We start from the raw sequence: 26,805 nt of genomic DNA, 5'->3' as shown, positions 1-26,805 counted from the left end.
AACAATAAAGATTGATTAAAAAAAAAAAAAAGCAAGCTGCGAGAAAACGTGGGGCCAACCAGCCTGGACGGCATCTCCGTACGTGGCACCTCTGGGGGCACAGCAGAGAGTGACGCCCTGAGACCACCTGCTGCCCGCCCCCCCCCCCCCCCCCCCCCGGGTCTGACCGTGAACTAAGTGAGATGTTTCTCTAAGAAGAGTTCAGAAGTCACCTGCTGGGAAAACAGTCCACGCCTAACCCCCCATCCCTGGCTCAAAGCGCATGAACCCAATTTAAACATTTGTTGTTCCAGAGACGATGGGAAACTTATGGAGACACTTGCTAAGATGCCAGTCTGACTGTTATCTCATGCAACACACCTTTTGTGATCTGGCTCCACAGCCCACAGTGCCCGTCCCTCATTCAGCTTCTTCCACCTGCCGCCCTCCTTCACGCCCCTGGGCCTCCGCACACGCCGTTCCTCCTGTCGGAAGTGCCTTTCCATCAATTTCTGCTTCTTAAGCATCTACTCATCTTTCAAGATTCAGGCCAACTAGCACCCCTTCCACAGAAGCCAGCCTCAAGTCCTAGGAGCCATCCATTTCCAAACGGAAATGCAACTCCAGAAAAAGACAAGCGCTCTCGGCTGTGGAATAACGAGCCCCAAGCCAGGAGACTTGTGCTTGCGAGACAAGCGACATAGCAGCAGCTGTCAGACACCTTAAATATTTAATCACTGATTCTTACAACAGCCCTGCGTGTTCGTCTGAGAGTGAAGTGCGTGTCCACGTTCGCACTGCCGGGCCCTGGGAGGACGGCAGTGCGAGCCCAAACCCATGAGGCGTCAGGGCGCTGAGCAGACCGAGGAGCATGGCCTCAAGCGATCTGACCACGCGACTGACATCAATGATGCCCTGCAGCCTTTTCTAACCCATTGCCCAATGCTCACACCCTAAGAGAGGTGAAGATCTGTGCTAAGTACCCTGTGGAATTAAGCGTGGTATAAAATACAGCTCCTTGCCCTCAAAGAATTTACAGTGCAACCAGGAGGAGAGGCCAGACCATGGGGGCAGGTGGTGGCTCTGAGGCGTGAGCGGGCGGCAGGAGAGCCGGAGTCTGGGCTGGGGACAGACTGTTCCTAGGGTAGATCAACGTGAGTCTTTAAAATACTTGCCTGTGGCCTATGCTCTCTGCGACCTGTCTCTTTCACCTAAAAGTCAGGCGCCTATGAAACTCTAGTCATTGGAAAGGTCTAGTTTACCAAGGCTTTCCTTTTCTTTTTAAAATATATTTTATTGATTTTTATTACAGAGAGGAAGAGAGAGGGATAGAGAGTTAGAACATCGATGAGAGAGAAACATTGATCAGCTGCCTCCTGCACACCCCCTACTGGGGATGTGCCCACAATCAAAGTACATGCACCTGACCAGAATTGAACCCGGGACCCTTCAGTCAGCAGGCCAACGCTCTATCCACTGAGCCAAACTGGTTAGGGCCCAAGGCTTTCCTTTTCACTAAAATGAAAGGAAATGTGTGCAGAGATAATGGAACTCTATCAGCAGATGTCAGCTCATAGGCCGCCTGATGGAACTCCCTAGACCACATGTGTCAAACACAAGGCCCGCGGGCCAAATCCGTCCTGTCAGGCCTTGCAATGTGGCCCGCACCGTGCTGTCATCACTGCACTCCGCTGCGTTTCCATCACAATGACAGTTTATGACTGTTCAGTAAACCATTCGGCCCGCGATTTAGGCTGGATTTTAGATTTTGGCCCCTTCTCTGATTGAGTTCGACACCCCTACCCTAGACCCATGGTTGGCAAACTGCGGCTCATGAGCCACATGCGGCTCTTTGGCCCCTTGAGTGTGGCTCTTCCACAAACTACCATGGCCTGGGCGAGTCTATTTTGAAGAAGTTTAAGTTTAAAGAATGCGGCTCTCAAAAGAAATGTCAATGGTTGTACTGTTGATATTTGGCTCTGTTGACTAATGAGTTTGCCGACCACTGCCCTAGACTATGGGCTTTTCAGGAATCTGAGTACCTGTTCCCTTTGCAAAACCCCAAAGCGCACACACGCTTACTGCTGGTTGGATCGCCTGCAGAGCCCCCGCAGGAAGGTGAAGGGCAGGGCCTTCCCATCCATGCGTCTTCTCTAGGATAAAGCCCTTGCCTGGCAAGTATGGCTCAGTGTCCACCTAGGAACCAAGAGGTCGCTGATTCGATTCCTGGTCAGGGCACATGCCCAGGTTGTGGGCTCGATCCCCAGTAGGGGACGTACAAGAGGCAGCCAATCAATGATGTTCATCTCTCATCAATGTTTCTATCTCTCTCCCTTCCTCTCTCTAAAAAAAGAAATCAAAAACGACATTTAAAAAAATAGGATAAGGCCCCGTCAAGCCCTGGCAAGCTTCCACCTGGGAGTTTTAGCCCTTGTGGAAGTTCTAGACTCCAACCACTTCGAAGGCCCACATTTTCTCAAGAAGGAGGCGCTGTGCAATGTGCCCACAGACCGGGCAGGCCACCCTGCATTTCCTCCATCATGGCCTTGCTGTCATGTGACTGTCCTAGCCCAGGCTCCCAGGCCTGTTGGCTCCTGGGGAAAGCCACACCGCACACACCTACGTAGCAAAAGAAAGTGTTGGGAGCAGACGCCTGGCTCTGCTGAACTGAGCAGCCCCTCATCCTTGGCTGAGAGGCTGCTCCTGAGTGGCGGGTGTTGGGGACGGCCATGCTCTCTGAGGGCTGGCCAGGAGGAGGGCTCCGGCTCTAGTCCCACCTCCTCTCTCTGACAGGCAGGAGCTCCTGCTAGATCCCATATCAGTTACATTTTGCTTCTCATTTCAGTCAAAGTGTCAACAATCTGGACTACTCCTCCATCCTTCTGGTGATATTTTTAGAACAAATAACGGAGATATTTAGCTAAAATAAATCACCTCAAGAAACCCCAGTTTGGCTCATTTTCTTGCTCCTGCTTCAGCTACTAACCGGATTAGCGCCCTAGACCAGCCATGTGCTGGAAATGGCCCAGACTGAAAGCCCCTGGAGGCACACCGCCTGGGTCAGGGACCCCCGGGGTCACACCGCCCGTGTCAGCGGCCCCCGGGGTCACACCGCCCGTGTCAGCGACCCCCAGGGTCACACTGGAGTCACACCGCCCGTGTCAGCGGTCCCCGGGGTCACACTGGAGTCACACCGCCCGTGTCAGCGGCCCCCGGGGTCACACCACCCGTGTCAGCGGCCCCCGGGGTCACACTGCCCGTGTCAGCGGCCCCCGGGGTCACACTGGAGTCACACCGCCCGTGTCAGCGGCCCCCGGGGTCACACTAGAGTCACACTGCCCGTGTCAGCGGCCCCCGGGGTCACACCACCCGTGTCAGCGGCCCCCGGGGTCACACCGCCCGTGTCAGCGGCCCCCGGGGTCACACTGGAGTCACACCGCCCGTGTCAGCGGCCCCCGGGGTCACACCGCCGGTGTCAGCGGTCCCCGGGGTCACACTGGAGTCACACCGCCCGTGTCAGGGCCTCCTCCGGGCCCGAGAGCAGGCCTCTATTAATGGAGCCCTTTCCGTTAGTTCCGTGCACAGAGCAGCAGCAGGCAGACACCAGCGGGCAGGCTGGTGCTAGGTGCTGTCTGGCGGGAAGAGCTGGGGGCTGAGGGTGGAAAGTGAGTCCAAGGCAGAGGACCTGCCCTGGGGTTTGGGGAGCAGCTGGTGAGCAAGCGTCTTCGGCACAGACAGCGTCACCAGCCACTGGTGAGGAAATGTGTGACCGGGAACTATCCAGTCTGCTCCGGCTCTAAAATAAGATCATCTGTTCTCCCCAAACCACAAAGCCGTGGGTCATTTCTAAATGGGGATCAGGTGACCCGCAAGCCAGTCTGCTCCCCACAGGCCCTGTCCCCGTCTCCCCAAAGGCCAGGTCTCGGACACGGGGCGGCGTGACCCAGGGGCCCCTGACTCAGCTCCCTCGGTCGGCTTCCCTGCATTCCCAAGTCTGAGGACGTGACGTGGACTCGAAAGAATCCACACGGTCTGGAGGACAGAAACGGCTCCCTTCCCTAAAGCCAGGCAGGAGCCAGGGAGAGGGAGACGTGCGGAGTGCTGGGAAGACGGGAGTGGCAGTTACGAGCACAGAGGTGAAGGCCAGGCTGCCCGGGTTCAAATCACCATCGCACCACGTACTAGGCACACAATCTCAGATAGACCGCTTAACCTCCCGTGCCTCAATTTCCTTACCTGTGAAACGGGAATGATACTGCCCACCCTGGTTGTAATGATGATTACATTATTTAAAATGTGTTGAGTGCTGATAAGAGTTGCCTGTGAGAAAGCAGTGAATAGGTGCTAGTGATCACTGTCACTACATGAGTGAATGTTACACGTGTTCACTTCTTTCTATACAGTTAGTTCCCACTGGCGTACAAAGAAATGGATTTCACAGAATCTCCTTTCACCTGTGCAGGGGAGAGACCACACACAGAGAGGAGGGTGCTGTAGACGAGGGTGTGGCCCTCCAACCAGGCCACTGAGAATCTGTTCAGCATCTTCCGACACATCACAGCGATGGATGGACCAGAAAACACACTGGGTCCCCTTGTATCTGCCTCCTTCAGAGGCCTCAGGAGCTGCTTCCCTGTGCTTTGTGGTAACAGTCGATGGTTTCTCAAGTGTGCTACTGGTTTGTTGACCGCTCTTAGAGCACATGAAAAAGGACTTGTATGTGTTCTATTTAAATAGGACGGAGTAAAATTAAAACCAATTAAAAATGTAGGATGAGGAAAGTTGCTCAACCACCATTTGTTTCAGGGCAAGAACTGGCAGTGGCTGCTCTTAGAAGCCGGGTGGGGCTTACTGACTTGTAACAGCACATATGAGTTACACTAACAAAACGTAACAAACCGTCAGTGCTCACCCCGATATTTCACCTACAGAGGACTCTCCATGGCAGAAACACAAAGTCTCTGAGGGTCTGATCAAAGCTCTGGGGGCAGACGGCCACACTGTCTGTAGGAAAGATAAGGGTTCCAGACGGCACCTGCCACCGACTTCTACCTTCTCAGGTCAGTGAGGAAAATTACTAATAAAATGTACGAATCAATGAGAAATTTTTTACAAAGCTGTATTTCAAAAGAAGGTTCGAGGCTCTTACACCAAGTACAGTACATAGTGAACCTTTCAGAATTTATTAACACTGTTCAGTATAAAAAGGAATGGACTTTGTTAAATTATAGTTTGGGAAACCTCAGGATGTTGTTAGAGAGATCTAACACATAATTAGCAAATACCAATTTTTCATCCTTTTGTTGAGGTATTTAATATTTAAAGGGTTAAAAATATGTGTGGTTTTTTTTTCCCAACAGAAAAAGAAGGCAGTATAGAAGGAACAAGAAAAAGACAAGACATATATAAAAATGACCAACATAAATTCAATCATATCATTAATTACAGTAAATGTAAAGGGACAAACACTTGAGAAAAAGGCAGGAATTAATTAAAGAAGCAAGACCCAACCATAGGCTATCTATAAGAGAAGAAATATTTGAAGACATGTGGCTGAGAATTTTCTAGAAGTGATAAAAAAAAAAAAATACAAACAATGCCAACCCACAGTTTTAACAAGTCAGATGAATCCCAGGCAGGACCCACTCCTACCTGTGTTGTCATGAAACATGAAACATCAGCAACCACGGCAAGAAGGCCAGAGAGAAAGACAGGAGACAGGAAAACGAACAAAGAGCAAACCCTCAGCTTCCCAACAACAATAGCAGAGCTGATTATTCCTGCTGTGGAAAAGGCGAGCCTAGAATTTTACATCCTCTGACAACCTCTGTTTGAGAGGAAAGACAAACCCATTTTTAGACCCAAACTCAGAAAGCTAGCCAATCCTCACTAAATAAAATCTCTAGGTTAATCATCAAACAACCACCAAAACAGCATCTTTCTTTTCCAAACCAGTAAAGGGAAATATGCAATAAGAACATAACTGACCTAAAAGAAAGTGGGAAAGGAAAAGATAAGGAATGCAAAAAGGCAGCACAAATAGAAAGTGCAAGTGAGATGACAGACACTAATACAAATATATCAGTATTTACAATAAATGGGGATGAGCTGAATATTCCAATAAGAACATTAGCTTGATTTTTTAAAAACTAGCTGTACATAATGAGCACAAGAGAACATCTAAAACATAAGAATATAAGAGAATGGAAAAAGATATTACACACACACATAAACACACATCCTTTATAATAAAGAGATAATATGCAAATTAACCCTTATGCCCTCACAAGATGGCTGCCTACAACTAGGTAGGCAGTGGGGTTAGTGAGGGATGACCAAATGACTGAACAGGCTGCGTGGGGCAACCAGGCTGGCAGGGAGGCCATGAGCGGTGACCAGGCCAGCAGGGTAGGCAGTTGGGAGCGACCAAGTCAGCAGAGGAGGGCAGTTAGGGGAGACCAGGCTGGCAGGGGGGGCGGTAAGGGGTGACCAGGCTGGCGGCGGGAGGAGAGGCAGTTAGGAGTGACCAGGCTCACAGGGAGGGGGCAGTTTGGGGCAACCTGGTTGGCAGTAGGGGGCAGTTAGGGCGACCAGGCTGGTAGGATTGTGAGAGGGATGTCCGACTGCCGGTTCAGGGGATTGGGCCTAAGCCGGTAGTTGGACATCCCCTAAGGTAGGGGTGTCGAACTCAATCAGAGAAGGGGCCAAAATCTAAAATCCAGCCTAAATCGTGGGCCGAATGGTTTACTGAACAGTCATAAACTGTCATTGTGATGGAAACGCAGCGGAGTGCAGTGATGACAGCGCAGTGCGGGCCACATTGCAAGGCCTGGCGGGACGGATTTGGCCCGCGGGCCTTGTGTTTGACACATGTGCCCTAAGGGGTCCTGGATTGGAGAGGGTGCAGGCTGGGCTGAGGGGGACCCCCTCCCCCACCCCCAAGCACAAGTTTCATTCACCGGGCCTCTAGTTTGTATATATATATGTGTATGCAGACATGCATGTGGATGTATGTATGCAGATGTATGTCTACATCATACAAAATAGACTTTGAGGCAAAATGAATAATGTGACCTATTACATGGTGATAAATAATTGAATTTATCAGGAAGATGAAGCAATTCTTAATGTATATGTATCTAATAATCCAGCTTTAAACCACATAAAGCAAAAATTGTTATAACTACGTGGTGATACAGAACAACCTGCCACCCAAGTGGTAGATTTCAACTCAATAAGTTTTAGATTAATTATACACAAAAAATCTGAATACCATAGTTAAGAAAATCAGTCTTGGTCATAAAACCAGTCTCAAATAATTTCAAATATATATATATATATATATATATATATATATATATATACATATATATATATATATGTCTCTGAACATAATTCAATAAACAAAAGGTAAGAAAGAACAACAACACACCAAGAAAACCCCTGCATATGTTTGACAATTATAAAACACAGTTCTAAAATAACTGAGTAAAAAAAATAATGGAAATTTAAATATATTTAGAACTAAGCAGTAACAAAAATTTCACATATTGAAACTTGTGGTTTAAAGCTAATAGAGTATACAGCAAAACATTTTTTAGTCTTAAATGCTTATGTCAGAAAATAAGGCAAGGATCTAAATAGATACTTTTTGAAAGAAAACAGAAGGAAGGACAAGAGACATATGAAAACATGTTCAAAGTCACTAATCATCAGAGAGATGCAAATCAAATGACAATGAGGTACCATCTCACACCTGTCAGAATGGCTCTCATCAACAAATCAACAAACGACAAGTGCTGGCAAGGATGCGGAGAAAAAGGAACCCTCGTGCAGTGCTGGTGGGAATGCAGACTGGGGCAGCCACTGTGGAAAACAATATGGCGTTTCCTCAAGAAACTAAAAATAGAACTCCCATTTGACCCAGTGATCTCATTCCTAGGAATATATCCCCAGAAACTAGAAACACCAATCAGAAAGGATATATGCACTCCTATGTTCATAGCAGCACAATTCACAATAGCTAAGATTTGGAAACAGCCTAAGTGCCCATCAGCAGAGGAATGGATTAGAAAGCTGTGCTACACAATGGAATACTACACTGCGGTAAAAAAGGAGTTCTTACCATTTGCACCAGCATGGATGGAACTGGAGAGCATTATGCTAAGTGAAATAAGCCAGGCAGAGAAAGATAAATATCACATGATCTCACTCATTTATGGAATATAATGAACAACATAAACTGATGAACAGAAACAGATCCAAAGACAGAGAAACATAGATCAGACCATCAAACCTTGGATGTGATTGATAGATTCAACTAGTTTAAAATCAGTAATTTCTGTTCATCAAAAAACATCAATAAGAGAAAGCAAAGACAAGGCACAGATTGGAAGATTTTTGCAGCACATATAACCAATAAAAGCAATTGTAATCATAATATTGTATATAAAGAAATCTTACAAATTAGTGTGAAAAAAGACAGCCCAATCAGAAAAAGGCTTCTCCTTATGCTTCACAAAAGAGAGAAGCAAAACGACCAATAAACAAACAGAAAGGTGTTCAATTTCATTAATAATGAAGGACAGGCAACCTAAACTCACTCCGTGACACCATTAACCAACAGCCACATTACCAAGAATGAGTCTGACAACACCCAGTATTGCTGTAAGAAGTCACCTGGGTCCCCAGGCACTGCCCGTGGGCGTGTACAATGACACAACCGCTTTGGAAAACAGTTTGGAACGATTTGGTGAAATGGAAGGTACACACAGCCCATGGCTCAATCATTTCACTCCAAGGTGGGTGTACAGCTAAAGAAATGCTTGCACATGTGCACGGGGAGCCAGTGCGAGAATGTTTACAGCAGCATTGTCATAATCGCTGAAAACAACCCACTCACCACTTAACAGTAGGCTAGAACGGCAGATCTTGGTAAGCTCACACAATAGGTGCTATCCATAGGATAAATGAATAAATTGCTGCTGTGTACAGTATGGATGAACCTCAGGGACATAATGTGAAGCAATAAAAAGCAAGTACTATAAGGATATATCCAGTATGATTCCACTACAATTTTTTTAAAACATGCAAAATTAGAAATTTCCATTATTTAGGAGTAAAACATATATGGCATTGAACCCCAAGACAGTGCTCACGTAGAATTCAGAACGGCAGTTAACCTGTGAGGTGAGAGGTAAGGCTAGGATAGAGGGGTACACAGGACATGAAAAGGCAATATTCATGTTCTTTTTCTTAAACGAAGAAGGGTTATACACACATATACCAGTTGTATTATTGTTTTAAATATATTTACTAAGTAGTCTTTTTGCTTCTACTTAATATCTAATATCAAATTTAAAAGATTCTAAAATATCATATTTGAAAGCACTGTATCGGTAATAGAAAGAGGAATTCCTACGAATTATTGAGTGATGACCATGCAACGATTACAACGAAGGAAGGCATTGATTGCAACACCTCGAGTGCACTGGCGAAGGCAGCTACAGGCCCTGGGATTCTGGCCTCTCTGGACATGACAGAGGTTTCAGCACCTTGGGTAAGCTTAACAGGGACCAGAAAGTTCTGTCATCCTCAGGCTAAGAGGCTGACTAAGTTGCTTCCAGTTTATTTTATTTATTTATTTTCAAAATATATTTTATTGATTTTTTTACAGAGAGGAAAGGAGAGGGATAGAGCTAGAAACATCGATGAGAGAGAAACATCGACCAGCTGCCTCCTGCACACCCCCCCCACAGGGGATGTGCCTGCAACCAATGTACATGCCCTTGACCGGAATCGAACCTGAGACCCTTCAGTCTGCAGGCTGATGCTCTATCCACTGAGCCAAACCGATTTCGGCAGTTGCTTCCTGTTTAATAGTGGGAACAGTGGGAAGGGGTTCACCTCCACCAGCAGGTGCTGAGCACACGTCCCCTGCACCTCGGCCTGCGGGAGGCATGGCTGAGGGGCCCAACGGCACAGGGCAGCCATGCTCCGGACCCACGGCCTGCTGGAGACGAGGCTGACAGACACGCGGATAACACCGCCCGACAGGGGCCCGCGGGATCGCAGGTAGGCTGCTGCTGAAATGGTTTACCCAGGCTGGGAACAAACCGTGGGGTCGACTGACTACCTCTGGCCCAGCTTTTAATGAAGTCTTCTCGGGAAGAAGTCTCTCATCGCAGAGGAAGAAATACAAATATTTTAAAAGCAAACAAGTCGTGGCTGCTCTCAGACCTGCTGACCTATGCCTTGCTTTTTTTGAGCTTACAGCCTGACATTAAAATAACAGGCTTGCATTCCTCAAATATCTCCGCTGCTGTTCCTCCTCACACTGCCTGCGAGGCTGTCTGTCAGCCGCTGTCACTTGGAGGCATTACCGTATTAGCCACCCGTTTACTGCTTGCCGTGTGCAGTGGCTCTGGGTCTAAGCCCTCCCTGGGAAGGTCCCCAGGCATCTCTGCAGGAGCAGTCTCAGCTCTAACGAAGGCGCTGGGGATGCGAGGCGGGAAGGGGGCTTTATAAATATGGATGAGAAGCGGAATTTAATTGCATTGGGCTGTACTTCACCAGCGGGTAAAGGACGGGAGACTTTTTCAAGTGCTTTCACCACTTAGGGTTCCACGGGCTAACAACCAGCTCCGGCTAAAATCCTAAATATATTCGGTATGCAAAAGAGCAAGCCTGAGACGTGCCAGCAGCAAACACTGCAGCAAAGCCTTTTAGTGCCTCTGCATCAATAGCTGAACCCACAAAAGAAATCTCCAGACGGAGGTTTCCTGGATTATAATGAGAACTCTCTGGATGGGGAGAGGTGCTCTTCTCGCTTGGAGACAAAGAGGTGTTTGTAATGGAAATGTGTGCACCGTGTTCCGAGGGGAGCTGCAGAAACTGATTAAAACACAGTGAGGTGATGAGGCAGAGAAATCAAGCCAAAGGCGATCGCTTAAAATGTGGGCCTGCACTTATTTCTGAAAGTGGGGAGAGCCAGCCCGGCCACCAGCTCCATTTCTTTTCGCCCCCACATCCTCCCCATCTCCCCCCCGCCCCATCACTGCCCCCGCCTCTTAGACAGCTAAGGGCTGTGCACTGTCTCTGGCCACTGTGCACCTGCTACTGAGCTACCCCCCTGAAGAAAAGGTAGGAGCCGAGGAGCCAAAGACAAAGCCCTGCTCAGCAAAGCCTCGGTGACAAGCCTGGGTTCAGGGATTCCATGGAAACGTGACGATGATAAGCAGATAATTCAAGCGTCTAGCAGTCTATAACGACAGTTCTTAGGTGATGTATAAATATGGACCGATTTGAGGAGTTCAGTTTCCTAGTGAATAAAACCGAGGCATCTTGTCTGAAGTTCTGACATATAACCATCACCTGACACCTGGGCAGGGAGACCCTGGCGTTAACGCAGGACAGACGAGCCCTGAAGCTGTAGCTCCCGCGGTCCAGTCGCTGCGGTTCGTCCAGTACAGTGTTTGCCACACCCAGGGGTGCCTGCCGGTGTTTGCTTAACATTTGTATTGAAAGTGACTTTAAAGCAACTCATTACAAAACTTTCTTAGCCTCCCTCCGAGCGACCATTTCCCTGAAGTCGCACTTTGATAGGCGGTAATATTTTTCTAATGGGCATTTAGGATTGCATAACCATTAAAATAAAAAACGTTCATCCACAGCCCATCTGAAATCCCCTCCTGTGCCCAAGGGTACACGATGGGAAAAACAGATAAAGTATTTTAACTAAATAAGGATGACCTAACGGACTGCTGTTGACCCTAGAGCAATACGGGTTTGAACTGTGTGGGTCCACTTACATGTGGACTTTTTTTTCGATAAATCCTGTAAATGTATTTCCTCTTCCTTATGATTTTCTTAATAACATCCTCTTTTATTATAGAGTGACGTATACTGGATACCTGTACCATACAAAATGTGCTAACCCACTGTGTATGTGTAGTGGTCAGGCTTCCATCAGCAGTAGGCAGTCAAGGTTCTGGGGCGTTGAAGCTCTCCCCAGACCGTCCACCGTGCGGGGGGTCGGCACCCCTTAGCCCTTGTGTTAGGGATCAGTAATATATGTGTTTCTAAATATTGTGGGGGGAAAGGAGGAAAAGGAGTTTTGTACTATTTACTCTCAGGATGCCCACGAAGAAGTTAGATTACAGAGAAGGGAGCTGGAAGAAGTAAATGCAATAGCTTTTGCATGGAAAACGCAAGCTCAGGGCCACTCACAGAAAGTTCTCGGGGTACTCGCTCAGGGCCATGTCCACGATGCTCAGCGCGTCGTGGGAATGCTTCTGTGCCGACAGCAGGAGGGCGAGCAGGTGCAGTGAGTTGACATCATCGCCTTGAAGCTGAAGAGCCTGGCGGACATACCCCAGAGCCTCCGGTATCTGGTTAGAACAAAACCAACAGGAATTTTTAAACACACATGGGTGCGCACAAGTACACAGGCAAGCGTGTGCATGCATATGCATGCACACACACACACACACACACACACACACGAAGCCATCTTTCTGAAAGCACATAAACAGCTTTCATATTAGAGATATTACCTACAAACACGAAAACAAGACACTCTCTTCAAGCAATAGTCTAAGTAATACTGTTTCTGCCAGTAACCAATCTTTCATTTTTCCCTAAGTAAATACTTTCTCTTTTTCTGCAGAACTGACCTTTGGATCATGCTAAAGATAATTTCACTACATGGAGGCACATACCAATTGCCAGAGGTTTTTATTGGAATTAAACAGCCTTAACTGAACTGTTCTCGTTTTTTTAAAGTATTACTAAAATAAAAGTGCTAAAGTCACGAACTTTATAACGGCTTTCTAAATGAACAGACACTTGTGATTCCTGCCAAGTTCCTTTGTCCTGGTTCTCCATCAGGGAAATATATAAAAACACACACAAACCCTCTCCCTGCCACCTTCCCAAACCACAACCCAAAGACCCTGATCCAAGAAACAAATGGCAGTGCCACGTTCAATGCCACGTTCAAACTCAAATGGGACCGGACACAATCTTGACCTTAAAATGCAACAGCTGTTTAAGACTTGCTTCAAAATCGTCCAAGCACGATGGCTGATAAAATGCACAGATAAATACTGAACACCCTAACTCAGTGGTCGGCAAACTCATGAGTCCACAGAGCCAAATATCAACAGTATAACGATTGAAATTTCTTTTGAGAGCCAAATTTTTTAAACTTAAACTGCTTGTAACGCCACTTCTTCAAAATAGACTTGCCCAGGCCATGGAATTTTGAGGAAGAGCCAAACTCAAGGAGCCAAAGAGCTGAATGTGGCTCGAGAGCCGCAGTTTGCCAACCACGGCCCTAGATTCCATGCCGGTTTAGCAGTCCCTGGGGAGAATGAGAGCCTGAAGCTTTCTCCACGGCTGGCCTGGGGCCCCTCCGGTCTCCCCTCCCAACGTCAGTCCCTGACTGGACCCCTCTCAGCGCTCCTGCTTCTTCCCAAACTTTCAGAAACCTCACTCCTTAGTAGGAAGCCACAACTTTTTTCCCCCCAAATCTGAAATTTCATTTTGATGAATTTGATTACAAGTGCTGGCTCCAGAGTCATGGCTAATAGAGCTGGAAGGGGGACCATCTGCCAACCCATCATTTACGGGAGAAGCTGAGTCCAGGGGTCAAACGACTTGAGCAGGTCACCCAGCTGTTGAACTTCTGGGACGAGAGTGGCGCTAGATCTTCGGATTCCCCTCCCACCCTCTCCCCCTACTCAAAGGGCACTGGCTCTGAAGAGAACAGGCCACAAGTCCCCTGCCCACGGTCAGCAGGAAACTCAGCTGCCGGAGTCTGGGGTTGTCACGCTGTGTGCTCACAAAGGCTCTGTGACCCTGTCCATCCCCCAGGTGAGAACTGACGGCGTGAACAGCGCCCAGCCAGCGCCATGGGGAGGGTCGGCAGGCGGGGCGTCAATGTGTGTCTGCCCGAAGCGGCCAGGGAGGACTGACACAGGGTTCACCAGGGCAGCCTGCAGGGACAGCTGGCTTGAGGGAATGCAAGGCTGGCTCCTTCATTCAGCGAGTGCTCCCGAGTGCCTGCCACCTGCCAGGTAGCGTCCCAGCTGCCGGGGCACAGCGGTGACGATGGCAGCCACAGTTCCTGCCCGCATGGAGCCTCCCATCAGTAGGGAGAGACACCGAACAGGAGAGCTGAGCAAGAGGAAGGGCAATGCAGGCTGCTGCAGGCAGGAGGCTTCATGGGGGAGGGGAGAGAAGGTCCTGGGGGGAGGAGGGTAGAGGCCAGGTGGCCGTCACGGGCCTGCAGCTGTGAGCCACGCCATGCCAGGTGTGAGGACCTCAGTTTCCAAAGTCCCCAGGTCGCCAAAGGGAGCTGCCTCTCCGGGAAGTCAGATGCATGCCTACAGCCGGCCTGCCAGGGGAATGGCACGTCTGGGGAACTGACCTTTAGCTCACCCTCCAGTCAGCTCTCTGGAATGTGCTGGGGTTACCACCAGTGTCTTGCACCTGGTGGGCAGGCAGGCATGTGGCCAGAGTCTCCAGAGCAGCTGGGAGGGGACAGGAAGGGACGAGAAGGCAAAGGCGGCTTCTGGAGACTGCCACAGGGAGGGTGAAGGCCAGTGAAGCTGTCCTTCCACCGAGGACACTGCTGACATTCCTACTCCAGGAGTCACCGGGTGTAATGTTCAGACCTCCAAGTATTTGAAAGGAACCGGCTGGTGCTTCTGTCTATGCCTACCAGCATCATCCATCATTGATAGCTAATGGCAACCAGGCCCCACCCTAAATCTCCACTCTGCTGAAAGCTCAGCACGGGCTCTGCTGGCAAGTCACATGGGCTCTTCGATGATCCCTGGGTTTAGGGCGTCTGCCACGTGCTGCGTCCACGTTGCCACCCGACCCCAGGCCGGGCCCTGCAGGTCTATGGACTAAAGTTCCTATAGCAGAGCTTGGCCTGTGTCTGTGCAGCTGATGCTCAGATGGACCGGAGCACTGGGTCTGCGCTGTGCGGGGGAGGGCCCCGGTCCAGGTCAGCCTGGGGTGGAGGACCAGCTACCAACTCGAGCTGAGGCACTGAAGGAACCGCATCAAGACAGAGCGTGCACCCAGTTTAGGAACATTCAAGAAACTGACCTGTCTGGAGATGGCGAGCTGCAGAGCGAGGTAGAAAGCTGCTTGGTGATCTGTAGGCGACAGGCTGTGGGCCCTGAAAAAGTATTTACGGCTGTTAGTACCTGGGAGAGGCCATTCTACTTCCCTATCCAACAAGAAGCCACATTTGCATTTTTATCATTTGCATTTTTATACCAAGACCCCATATTTAACCATTGGATGTCTCATTTAAACAAAAGTTTACTAACAAATGGGCTGTGTGTCCCCTTTTCTGTGTACAGGAATGCTGGTGGCCTGCTTTGTGCTTGGTCCACCTCAGAAGCGGCAGCCTGACCCTGGGCTCTGAGGAGCAGCTGGAGGTGCAGAATCCGCAGGCCCTGAGCTCTGACCCTCACCGTCATGCTGGGACACGGCGGGGCCATGGGTGTCCTGGACAAGGCAGCTGGGCTTTGGTTGAGTTTGGGCTTGGCCTTAACGCTACTTTCACCCAAATTTCTGGATTTCAGAGAAACCATACAAAAATCAAGACCCAGCTTTGCTGGTAAAATGAGGTTCCGGTTTTTGATGAACTAACTCTAGGAGAGAAGGAGGAGACTCGTTCAGCCTTCCAAATCTACCAAGCTCCACGCAGCTTGATAGTTTTGTCCACACAAGTCTGACATGAAAAACTACACAATGGGCTTAGGGTTACTGACTGGCCTTTGACACCAGCTGTGAAGAGCTGTACTGGACTCCTAACTGCTAACATGGTCATTCTTGCTCTTATGTGGGAGTCAATCATATTTCACCATGAGCAACTTAAAATGGGGCTGTCTACGAGACACCCTCTCCGCTGAACAGTCTGGAGGGAAGAGAAAACCAACTTTACTTTCTTTAAAAGGCACGATGGAGCAGACCGATGAAAAAACGGTGGGGCCTGATGATAAACAGACTTCCATCCTATTCTGTCAACGTTCTGTGATTAAAGGAGGGTCATCTAGGGACAGAAAACAAATTCAGGATAAAAAAGGAAGCCGTATCCCAGGCAAACACATTAGGGATGGCTTCACGCAGTAGTAAGGCCTTTTCATGGAACTGTCCAGCTACTGTGGGGAACAAGACTAAGACGTCTTCCAGGCGTTTGCCTTCCAGAAAATACGCTGAGTCCAACAATTTGGGCCATTGTTTGGGCAAATTAGGCAGCTCCTGTGAGGACTGGGGGTTGGGGGAGAGTTAGAGGAGTCTGTCCTTCTATTGCTCTTAAATCCCCACCCTGGTTACTTCACCAGGAACTGTGCCTAGGACTCTCCTCACCGTAGGGTAACAGGTATTTGCCTGTGTTGCCCCTTTAAATCTCTTGCTTCTACCACTATGCTCCAGTTTTTATTATTTCGTAAGTATTGGTTTTCCCATGAATTTGTACACGGCTGCTGCTTCAGAGGTGGACTGAACACAAAACAGGCCACTATCATTTCTATGCACAGAAAAGGGGGAGAGAACCTTTTTCTTTGGTGTCCATGAGAAATGAGATCGGGACGTCACGGTTTCTGTCTCTCTCAATTATTCAGGGGAAGCTAATACAAAGTGAGTTATGAAGAGACAATGAATTATTGAGCATTCTTTATTTTATTTCACTTCTTTCCTAATGAATAAAAAGCCAGGTTTCTACAACCCTCGGCAAGAACCCCTCCGAGCTATCATTTTCTCGGCCCAGGTTAGGGTCTTCGAAGGTGAAGTTAGATCAGATCAGGATTGCCTCCACCCAACACCACCCACGTGAGGAGCTGCCATGGTCTGGGGGCTCTGGGGATTGGGTGAGGACAGTTCTGACAGGAGCCCCGCCCTGGCCTCATCAGTGACCACGCACTGTGAGCCACTTGCAGTGACAAAAACAACCAGACGTGCCAGGGGTCTCGGCGTTTCTGGGAAGATTGGGGCAGCAGCTGAAGAACTGCAAACCTGGCTGATGATGGATATCCAACTGCCAATTTCTCACAACTTAACATACACATTTTAAACGTCTTACTTTTATACTTGGGCTAATGAGTTAAACTGACTACTTTAGTCCAGGAAAGAAAAAAGAAAATAAGGAGAATGCTCAACAAAAGAAGAATCAGTGTATGGTGTTGATCTCAGGACAAACTAGAGTGCTTGCTTCGGTCACACAGAGCAACTGGGCAGCTACATTCCCTGTGACACACCCAGAGACAACCTGCTCGACAGATGTCGTCAGGCCACGCAGGTAAGAGGAAAGACATTCGTGTTCCTGACAACTGGAACCTTGCTGAATGCTGCACGTGAATACAAAGCAGCCCCACAAACCCCATTCTCATACAGCAGCATCTGAGATGTTAGGAGAAACCCAGACATCTAAAATGTCACCACAGCATGCTCACAAAGAGTGTCCCTTGTCAAAGCAACTTCATGCCCATTAACTTAATGTATTTTCCATAAAAAAGAATTATTAGACTTATGAGTCACCAGGCCACCTGTCTATCTATCCATCCACTCATTTATTCATCCATCCACTCATCTTTTCATCATTCAATCCATCATTCATCCTTCCATCTATCCACTCATCTATTCATCCATGCATCCACCCATCTATTCATCAATCCATCCATCCATCCATCCACTCATCTATCCACTCATCTATTCATCATTCCATCCATCATCCATCCATCCATCCATCCACTCATCTATTTTTCAATCCATCCATCATCCATCCACCCACTCATCTATTCATTTATCTATCTATCTATCTATCTAGCCATCCATCCATCCTCATCCATCCATCTATCCATCCATCCATTCATCCATCTATCAATTCATCCATTCACCCACCCACCCACATTATTTAGGAGCAATGTGGTGCCAGGCCTGTGCCAGCCTCTGGGGAGTCTGGAGATGAACCAGGCACCAGCCTGGAGAAGGGAGAACATCCCTTCTCCCCTAGAATCAGGGATACCCAAAGTGACCCTTACAGTACAGTGGGAGCAGGGCCCCCAGAGAGGCATGCCAGCCTGCCGCTGGAGAGCATGGATGGGCCCCCAAGATCACCTGTCTAGAACCCAGGACACTGTGAGGTCCACCAGTGCTCTCCTAGCCTCTGATTCCAACATGTTCTAGAACCAAGAATGTAGAAAAGGCTGAACAAGTTTGACCCTGGTCATTAATATATATACACTTTATAACAATAATAACTACAATGTATGAATAATCTACTTTTAAGCACCTGGTCCAAAAGTATCCAGCAAAAGAGCTAGAGTAGAAGTGAAATCCTGAGGCCTGCTCTCTCCCCCATATCACCCTGCTGCCTTGTCCAGTCAAGTCTCCTCAAAGTCTCCTTCTGTCCAGATTGAAATGGACCTGTGATCAGTGTATTTATTATTCAGTTAAGGGGGGGAAAGTACACACCTGGTTAAATTTATCACTCAGAAACCTCCCATTACTGACACACACAGGATGACCAACTTGTCCTGGTTTTCCCTGGTTTGAGCACTCAAAGCCCCAAGTTCCGGGATGCTACTCACTTCCCGAAAAACTAGGATGGTCACTCATTCCATACACACAAACTATACCACAAGCAAACTTAACTTACGCCAGGAGGGGGAGAGAACCATAACGTGAGATTGTGTTTCACACTGAGTGACAAACACGACCAACACCACATGGAGCAGCCCATTTCTGCACGTGGGGTCCAGTCTCTGCCCCATGCCCCCAGCTTTGCAGACAACGTGGTCTTGTTCACTGTACCTCTGTACGGGCCAAATGAATTGGCCCAGCTGCTGGGGCTGAGCTTCTGGATGTACAAACAGTTGAGGATGTACAAATCAATATTAAGATGCAGACATGCAAGTGGGAGGCCTTCAAAAACCACCTTTTTAATCTCCCCGACAGCAAATCTTTCTGAATTCTGACTCCAGGCCTAACTAAGAGCTAATATTTACAATGTTATACCTACAACCCCACCCCTTTTTGAGTTATATTTTTTTTCTTTTTAAACAAAAATTGCCAAATAATAGGAGAAACCCAGTATCATTGGCAGAGGATTTAAATATATATATATATTTTAAAAAGTACTTCTCATCCAAGTGGTTTTTAAATATCCATTCATATTTAAGAAGGAATACAAATCATTCATATTTACTTAAAATCTTTCCTTACAGATTGTCAGGCCTACAGTGTACTAGATTAGCCCTCATTAAACAAAATAATTTATTTCCTTGAAAATTATTCTTCATTTCACCCAAATACTAATTTAGACTAGCCTTTGCCAATAAATCCATGGTTTAATAGAGTTTTATTGCTCTTTATTTCTGCATGAACTAATATTTTACAAAATCTCTTTGACTTGAAACCTAAGTGAAAGGAACAAGAAGAAGGAAAAGCTGCGACCTAACATGAAGTTACGAATTGTGGCGGCTCCGACAGACCCCCGCCCACCCCCCCCCCCCACCCCCCGGCCTGCTTTTAGAGAGCCAAGGAGATGTGCTGACTTGAGAAAAGGGAAACAGATGTAATGGCCACTCTCTGAGGCATTAGTGTGTTTTACAAGCTAGAACTGGAAAAGTTAAAACTCCCAATGGTGTGAAATGGAAAGGCTTCCCACACCCCATGCTGAGGAACGTCAACAGAAGCTCAGCACAGACCCAGAGCTGGTGCAGGTGTCAGTCCGGACTGTTTGTCATTGACCAGCCTGGGACGGGCCAGAGGAAGGCACAATCGGCAGGTCTGGCAGGAAACAGAAGTCAGATGCAAGATTTCGGACTAACGGAAACCAAGTACTAAGGATTTCACGAAGAAAGGGGCGTGAACATTGTGAGAAATCCGTAGGCAACCCCAGTTCTGGGAAAGAAATCTAGCAAAGGGTACTAGTGACTCAGGTCCTCATGAACTTTTGATGCAAGTAACGAAGTTTCTAATATGATTCCAAGAAAGCAATGTAACTCAGATGTAGTTAACGTGAGAGGATCAATAGCAATTATAGATTTGCCATCAGGCAGCTTTACTTTCAAGCAATGATTCATTTGAATGATTTATTATAGCTGCGATAAGAATAAAATCAGGGCAGTGAAGTACAGTAGGTACCAGAAGAAGTGCGTTGGAGTCAGGAGATGATGGTTCTATCAAAGGCAAAGTGGCTCTCTAATTCCCCACTCCTGCATGCGAGTCCCTCACCTGCAGTGAAAATCCTGCTTGTCCTGTCTTCCTTCCTGGCGTGGGTGAGGACGAGGTGAAATGATGGATGTGGGAGAACACGTGCTAATCACTAATGTAAAGCATCTTCCGAATTTCACGGAAGGCACAGAGATGGAGACTGCACAGGTATGATGGAGCCAGGCGGGGCTGGAGGCGACTTGACTGTCTTCACCAAGTATTTCAGAGACTGTCCTAAAACCTGACTTGTTCATTTCTTAATATAAAAAATCTGCAGCTTCACAGGCAATAAAAAAAAAAAAAAAAGCTGGGAAAGAATGATCCCTTTTCTAGATGGTGACAAATGTCTTTAATAAAAGGAACCATCTCCCTACACATACAGAGTATCTGTCATCCCGGAGCTGAGCTGGCTGTGTTAGGAAGGAATAAAGTGTGCCCGAAGGATGACGGATGGGCAGATGAGAATGCAGATCTACGTGGTAACAAATGATGCGGCGAGCTTCTACGCCGGGTGTTCGGCGCTCGAGGGGAAAGACTGGGGGGGGGGGGGGGGAGAGACACTGTTTACATAATCTTTATAAATATCTCTCCCTTTTATACTCCTCACGCTGTGGTGCCATCGTGTACAGCGAGTGAAAGGAGGAGCTCCCACTCACCTCTGAAACGCGAGCAGCGCCTTTCTCTGCAGGACCTCCTGCATGCCTCGCAGCGAAGCTGGAAAGGGTTCGGTCCGTCAGTGGCATGTTTCGGACAAATACAAAGCTCATCACAGAAACCACACATTCCTTTGGGTTGTGAGCAACACGGTCTGGGTGGGCGTGCGCTCAGTGCTCCCCGGGCGCTGCGGGAGACGGGCCACGGAGCCCGGGCCAGCCCGGGACCTCTGCACTCGTGGGTGTGACTGGGCACGATGCCGAGGGGACAGCGCCAGGCGAGGGTCACTCTTGGCGCCCCGGGCAGAGGGGGCCAGCAGGGAACTGCAGAGAGGAGCCCGGCTGTTGCCTCCAGTGCAGGCACGCAACTGGGTGAAGCCTGGCTCTCCCGGGAGGCAGAGCAGAGCATCAGGCACAGCCTTCAGAGGGCCTCTGGCACCGAGCAGCTCTGGTCCTGGGCCAGGAGAGGCCAGTTTAATTCATTAAACTGTGCGATGGCCGGGACTGTTACCACCTTGATACGAACACAAGGGACTGACCCGACCCGCCCAGCACTGAGCTGGGAAAATCAGTTTACAGGTGATGCCGGCCAGCGTAGCTCCGTGGTTGAGCATCGACCTATGAACCAGGGGCCACAGTTTGATTCCCGTTCAGGGCATGCGCCTAGGTTGCAAACTCCATCCCCAATGTGGGGTGTGCAGGAGGCAGCCAATCAATGATTCTCTCTCATCATTGATGTTTCTCTCTCTCCCACTCTCCCTCCCTCTCTAAAATCAATGAAAAAATATAATAAAAAAAGAAAGAAAGAAAGAAAGCACGCACGCACGGACAAAGGGCAGGTCCTGACCAATCAAGGGAAGCTTCCTGGAAGAGGCTGGCCCCGAACTGTCCTATATTCCTGTGCCTAAGACCCCACATATCTTCACGGGTGGACCGCCCAGCCAAGTGCTGGGGCAGAGGCAGGCCCAGGCTGGGTGGGATGAATCAGCAGGTTCCCTGTGCCCACCACCCAGTGCCCCTTCCCTCCCCACATCCAAGCAGCACAAGCGCCGAGGACCAGAGCAGCAGGGCCCCACGGGCGGCACGTAGGCCGGCCCAGCTTATGCGCCTGTGGGGTGGGGCTTCTCTCACCGTCAGTGGCCTGCAGGCTGTACGTGAGCCCCAGAGCTAAGTAGCCTTTGGCCTTGAACTCGGACGTTTTCTCTCCCGCATCAACGACGATTTTGGCAAACTTCTCAGCCTCTTCCAACTGAAAAGCAAGACACGTTAAGAAAATGACAACCTGCAGAATCTCCAACACGAGTTACCAGAAGCATCGGCTGCCAAGAACAGATTTCTGATGAGTCACCGTGAAAATGACTCCCAAACCTTCCAAGTCCACAGTGGCAATTCAGGCTGTATCTGAGCTCTCTGACAGTCCTGAGGACCCCGCCTCGCCTTTCCCCGCTAAGGTTTTCCTACTGATCTCTGCCTTCTTTTCCACGGTCACTCTCCTCCTCGGTGGGCCCCTCTCCTTTCCACCTTTCCTCTCCTTTTCACTGACTGGCTCTGCGAGAGCTTGTGCAAGGTGCTCAGAAGTTGAATTTTATATACAGCGGTGGCAAAAGCAGCGAGTGTGCGAAACAGTTTATTCTTGCATTATTACTTATGAATTATTGCATTATTTGTATTACAACTGTACACCAGCATTGCCTACCCATACAAAAATGTTTTGTGTTTGGGTCTTACCTTATTATTTAAAAAAAAAACCAAAACAAAAACATAATGAATCCATTGAAGCTTGGTTTCTCTTTCTTATAAGCCATTAAAAATGCCAAAACGGCATCTATTTATTCTGTGCCGCACAGCACACGGACCTGGCACCTGTAAGCTGCACCCAAAATGAGACCTTCACATAGTATATTAGAGGCAGATAGTAAGGTCTGTTCCTTCGAACTACGGCGAATGTGGATGCTATTGAGGTTGGGGGACAGTACGTGGCAGTTCTAATAATAAAAATGGAAAAAATATAAACAGAAAAGATTTGTAACTCTTATCTTAAAAAAAAAAAAAAAGGGGAGGTAGGCTTCCTTTAGGCGTTGGAGACGTGTGTATCAGCAATGAGCAATGTCACGCTGCAGGGAGGGCCGCGGTCACGGCTGGGGGTTCAAGTTGTCAAACAGAGGGGCTGGGTCCACTCCTGCACCCACTCCTGTTCCCCCTCCTGCGCCTACCCTGCCGCTGCCCACCCCAGCCCCGCACCGCGGCCCCACTTGTCCAAACCTGCCCAGACCTTCACAGCTCTCTGTTTCTGGCGAGAGCCTGCTCTTTCAAAATGTCTTTCCCTCCCACGTTTTACCAAATAAAACGTAACCAAGGTAGAACACTCTCTTCACAAGGCTCACTTTGCCCTGTTGGGTGAGAATAAATGGGGGTGGGTGACTGGGGGTGGGGGAGACACATGCACATGGACCATGAGGTAAAAACCTTAGCAGGTCTCCCCAGTCTCCTTGGGGAAGTTCTTCTTATCACTTATCTGTTATTTTATCTGTTTTTTGTTTCTCCTCACCTAACATATTTTTTCCACTGCTTTTCAGAGAGTGGGAGAGAGGGATGGAGAGAGAGAGAGGGATAGAGAGGGTTGGAGAGAGAGAGAGAGAGAAAGAGAAAGAGAGAGAGAGAGAGAGAGAGAGAGAGACATCGACGCAAGAGACATATCGACTGGTTATCTCCTACACGTGCCCCCAGTGCGGAGTGAACCTGCAACCCAGGTATGTGCCCTTGAACCTGAGACCTTCTGGTGGGAGGGCAGAGGCTCTGGCCAGGGCTTCTTATCACTAATCTTAATAAGCAAAGAAAAGACAGTAAAACTGCAGTGACCACCATCTCAGCAGCCAGTCTGAGCTTTCTACTGAAATGACAGGTTTTGGAGGGACTAAAACTGTCACAAATCATACTATCCCCCAATCCTAATCTGAACCCAAGTATCTGAAGAGGGGAGTGGTGAGAAGGCAGAGGAGAGAAGGAAGTTGGGTTCAGCCTGTCCGGTGTGGCTCAGCTGCTGAGCCTCGTCCCCTGCACCGGGAGATCCCCGGTTCGACCAATTCCCTATCAGGGCACAGGCCTGGGTGGTGGGCTCGTCCCCAGTCGGGGGTGTGCAGGAGGCAGCTGGCCCAGGTTTCTCTCTCACAGATATTTCTAGCTCTCTCTCCCTCCCCCTCCCGCTCTTCAGTCCTACGTTAGCTTCCACTGCCAGATGTACCTGAGCATGAATGCCCACTCCATCATTTCTACTTTTCAAGCACATTCCCATGAAAAAGAAAAAAAAAAACAACTGGAGTCCCTCGGGAACATGCCGATTCCCCACAGTCCAGGGGGTAAGAGAGGGTAGGAGCGCGGGTGGATGGAGAGGCCAGAGGAGCCGGGCCTGGGGCCCTGAGCAGCCTGTGTGTGTGCAGCGGGGAGTCACTGTGCCTTCCCCTCTGAGCCTGGAGATGCCGCTGCCAGCCCTGCCCCGGCGGCCAGCACTCACCCAGTGCAGGGAGCCCATGCACAGCTTGGCGGCCAGCAGCGGGATGGTGGCGTCGTCGGGCTTCAGCCGGATGCACTCCTTCAGCACCTTCACAGCCCGGGCGGACTGGAAAGGAGAGTATTTCTGTGAAACTCGGAATGTTCGGTTAGCTGTCCTGTTAACGCGGTTTTCCAAGAGGAGCCCAACCCCGCAAGGACCAGGATGGCACCAGCCAGGACGTGTGGCCCCTGAGTGACAGGGGTGTAAACTGGGGTGAAACCCTCAGAAAGGCTTCCCTGGAGTCACCCTCATTTTCTTCCTTCCTGGTGGTGTTATAAAAACTAAGCTGTTTATAGCATACCATCCTAAAAATCTGTTTCCACCCGGCCCAAGGAATCTTATGTCACAGACTGAACCATTCGGTAAATGGCAGATTCATTAAATGGCCCAAATTAATTCCCTTTATTGAGTACGTCCCATGTGGGGGTACTGTCCTACGCACCTGGTGGGTCTTATCTCATTTGCCCAATGACCACTCTGGAAGTAGGCCCTATTTTTACCACATTTTACTGGAAAGGGAAGACGGTGACCTGGTCACACAGCCCAGCCCTCAGCTCTGGCACTTGGGCTCCAAAGCCGACGTTTTCAACCACTGGTCGGCAAACTCGTTAGTCAGCAGAGCCAAATATCAACAGGACACGATTGACATTTCTTTTAAAAGCCACATTTTTTAAACTTAGACTTCTTCTAACGCCACTTCTTCAAAATGGACTCGCCCAGGCCGTGGTATTTTGTGGGAGAGCCGTACTCAAGGGGCCAAAGAGCTGCATGTGGCTCGAGATCTGCAGTTTGCCGACCACTGTTTTCAAGTAACATCAGACACATCCTGATGTAACAAACTGCCACAGAGCTTCCCCTGCGGGAATCAGTGTCTGCTCCCAGATGAGGGAGAGGGATAGTGGGGAGACAGGTGAAGAAGCCAGCCTCAGTTCAAGCCACATCGTCACAGGACGGAGTTACAACGGCTAGAAAGAGGCAAATATTTCAGAATTCTTCTCAGTGATGTGTCCGTGTTGGCCCCCAAATAATTAACCCCGGCTGTTCATTTACAAACAACCGCGGGGCAGTCCCCTGTGGCTGGGTTTCCCGTGAGGGAGGCCACCGCCCCGGGACTGGAAGGCACCGCGCGTGGACGCGGAGGACCGCACGCGGGAGGGGGACTCACTTTTCCGGCCGCCATGAGCGACAGAGCGAACTGGTACCAGAGGTGGAACTCCTCGAAGGCGAACTTCATGGCTCTCTCTAAGCACTGGGGGGAGAGCAGATGCAGACACGTGAGCCGGGCCGCCCCACACGCCACGTGAAGTCTGGGTCTCCGCGAGCTGCGGTGAGACCTACAGCTTCTGCTTTCCCTGAATGCTGGAAACACAGTCTCTGACCGAAGCCCACAGGGCAGCAGGCACTGGGCCAGACGCCAAGACAACCCACCACCACCGAGAGCACAAGCCTGGTCTCAGGGAGTTTTCCCTCCTTGGCGGGGAAAGAGGCAGGGGCGCCGACAGCTCCAGCACAAGGCCCCGCCTGGCAGTGGGCGAGATGGGAAGTGGGGGGAGACCTAGCCAGGAAGGGGCGGTGGGAGCTGGGGGTAAAGGGGGAGACAGGTGCTATGGAGAGAACACCAAGCAGTGAAAAGCTGACAGTACTTAGAAACTGATTCAGCGAAGGGGGCAGAAACGATGGAGGAGGAAACAAGAATAACAAGAATCACAACGGCTGAGGGTGGGCAAAGGAGCCGGTATGTGGAGAGAAAGGGTCGATGACGATAACACATAAGGCGTGTCCTTCCAGCTCCTGCTACGAGGAGTGATAAACACCCGTTGGTTTCCGGATGAAGAAAGGAGTGCAGCGGCTGACACTATCTGTTCTGAACCCAAAGCGAGATGCTGCAACCTCATGGACCAGACTGCTTGTTTTCGTGTCTGTAACACGTGGTGTGGACTGAATGCTGTGACCTCCCCCAGCCCCCAATTTGTATGTTGAAACCTCACTCCCATAGACGGTGCCAGAAGGTGGGGGCTTTGGAAGGTGACTGAGTCATGGGGGCAGAGCCTCAGGAATAGGATCCGTGTCCTTATAAAAGAGGAGAGGCCCCCCTCGCCCCGCCCCATGTGAGCCCGCAGCGAGACGCTGGCAGCCTGCCACCCAGAAGTGGGCCTTCGCCAGACATCAAACCTGCTGGAGCCATGATCGCGGTTCCAGCTCCAGGACCGGGAGAAATAAGCACTTGTTTATAAGCCTCTCGGTCTGTGTGTTTTGTTGTAGCAGCCCGCACGGACTAAGACAGCTTTTTTGATAACATGGGCGATGGACCAGGATCCATTCCAGCTGCTCCCCCAGAGCTGCCTCATTTGGCCGTGCTGACCCCACGAGGTCCAGGCGGTACCT

General features: G+C 49.3%; 1 protein-coding gene across 6 annotated transcripts in view; it reads right to left on the bottom strand.

The window, feature by feature from the left end:
• The window catches only part of TTC7B (tetratricopeptide repeat domain 7B), a 177,888-nt gene that overhangs the window by 57,155 nt on the left and 93,928 nt on the right, over window positions 1–26,805 (bottom strand). For all 6 annotated transcript variants that reach the window (XM_045572917.1, XM_036428670.2, XM_036428371.2 and 3 more), the window contains 6 exons: window positions 25,586–25,669; window positions 24,382–24,486; window positions 22,002–22,119; window positions 20,874–20,931; window positions 15,100–15,172; window positions 12,208–12,368 (listed from right to left, as the gene is read on the bottom strand). In XM_045572917.1, the coding sequence (XP_045428873.1) occupies window positions 12,208–12,368; window positions 15,100–15,172; window positions 20,874–20,931; window positions 22,002–22,119; window positions 24,382–24,486; window positions 25,586–25,669 (599 nt within the window). The remainder of the gene's footprint in view (window positions 1–12,207; window positions 12,369–15,099; window positions 15,173–20,873; window positions 20,932–22,001; window positions 22,120–24,381; window positions 24,487–25,585; window positions 25,670–26,805) is intronic.

This window comes from Pipistrellus kuhlii, unplaced genomic scaffold (assembly GCF_014108245.1).
Source record: "Pipistrellus kuhlii isolate mPipKuh1 unplaced genomic scaffold, mPipKuh1.p scaffold_m20_p_1, whole genome shotgun sequence".
NCBI classification, from domain to species: domain Eukaryota; kingdom Metazoa; phylum Chordata; class Mammalia; order Chiroptera; family Vespertilionidae; genus Pipistrellus; species Pipistrellus kuhlii.
Note: the sequence above shows the minus strand (reverse complement) of the source record. Positions and strands in the feature narration are given on the sequence as shown.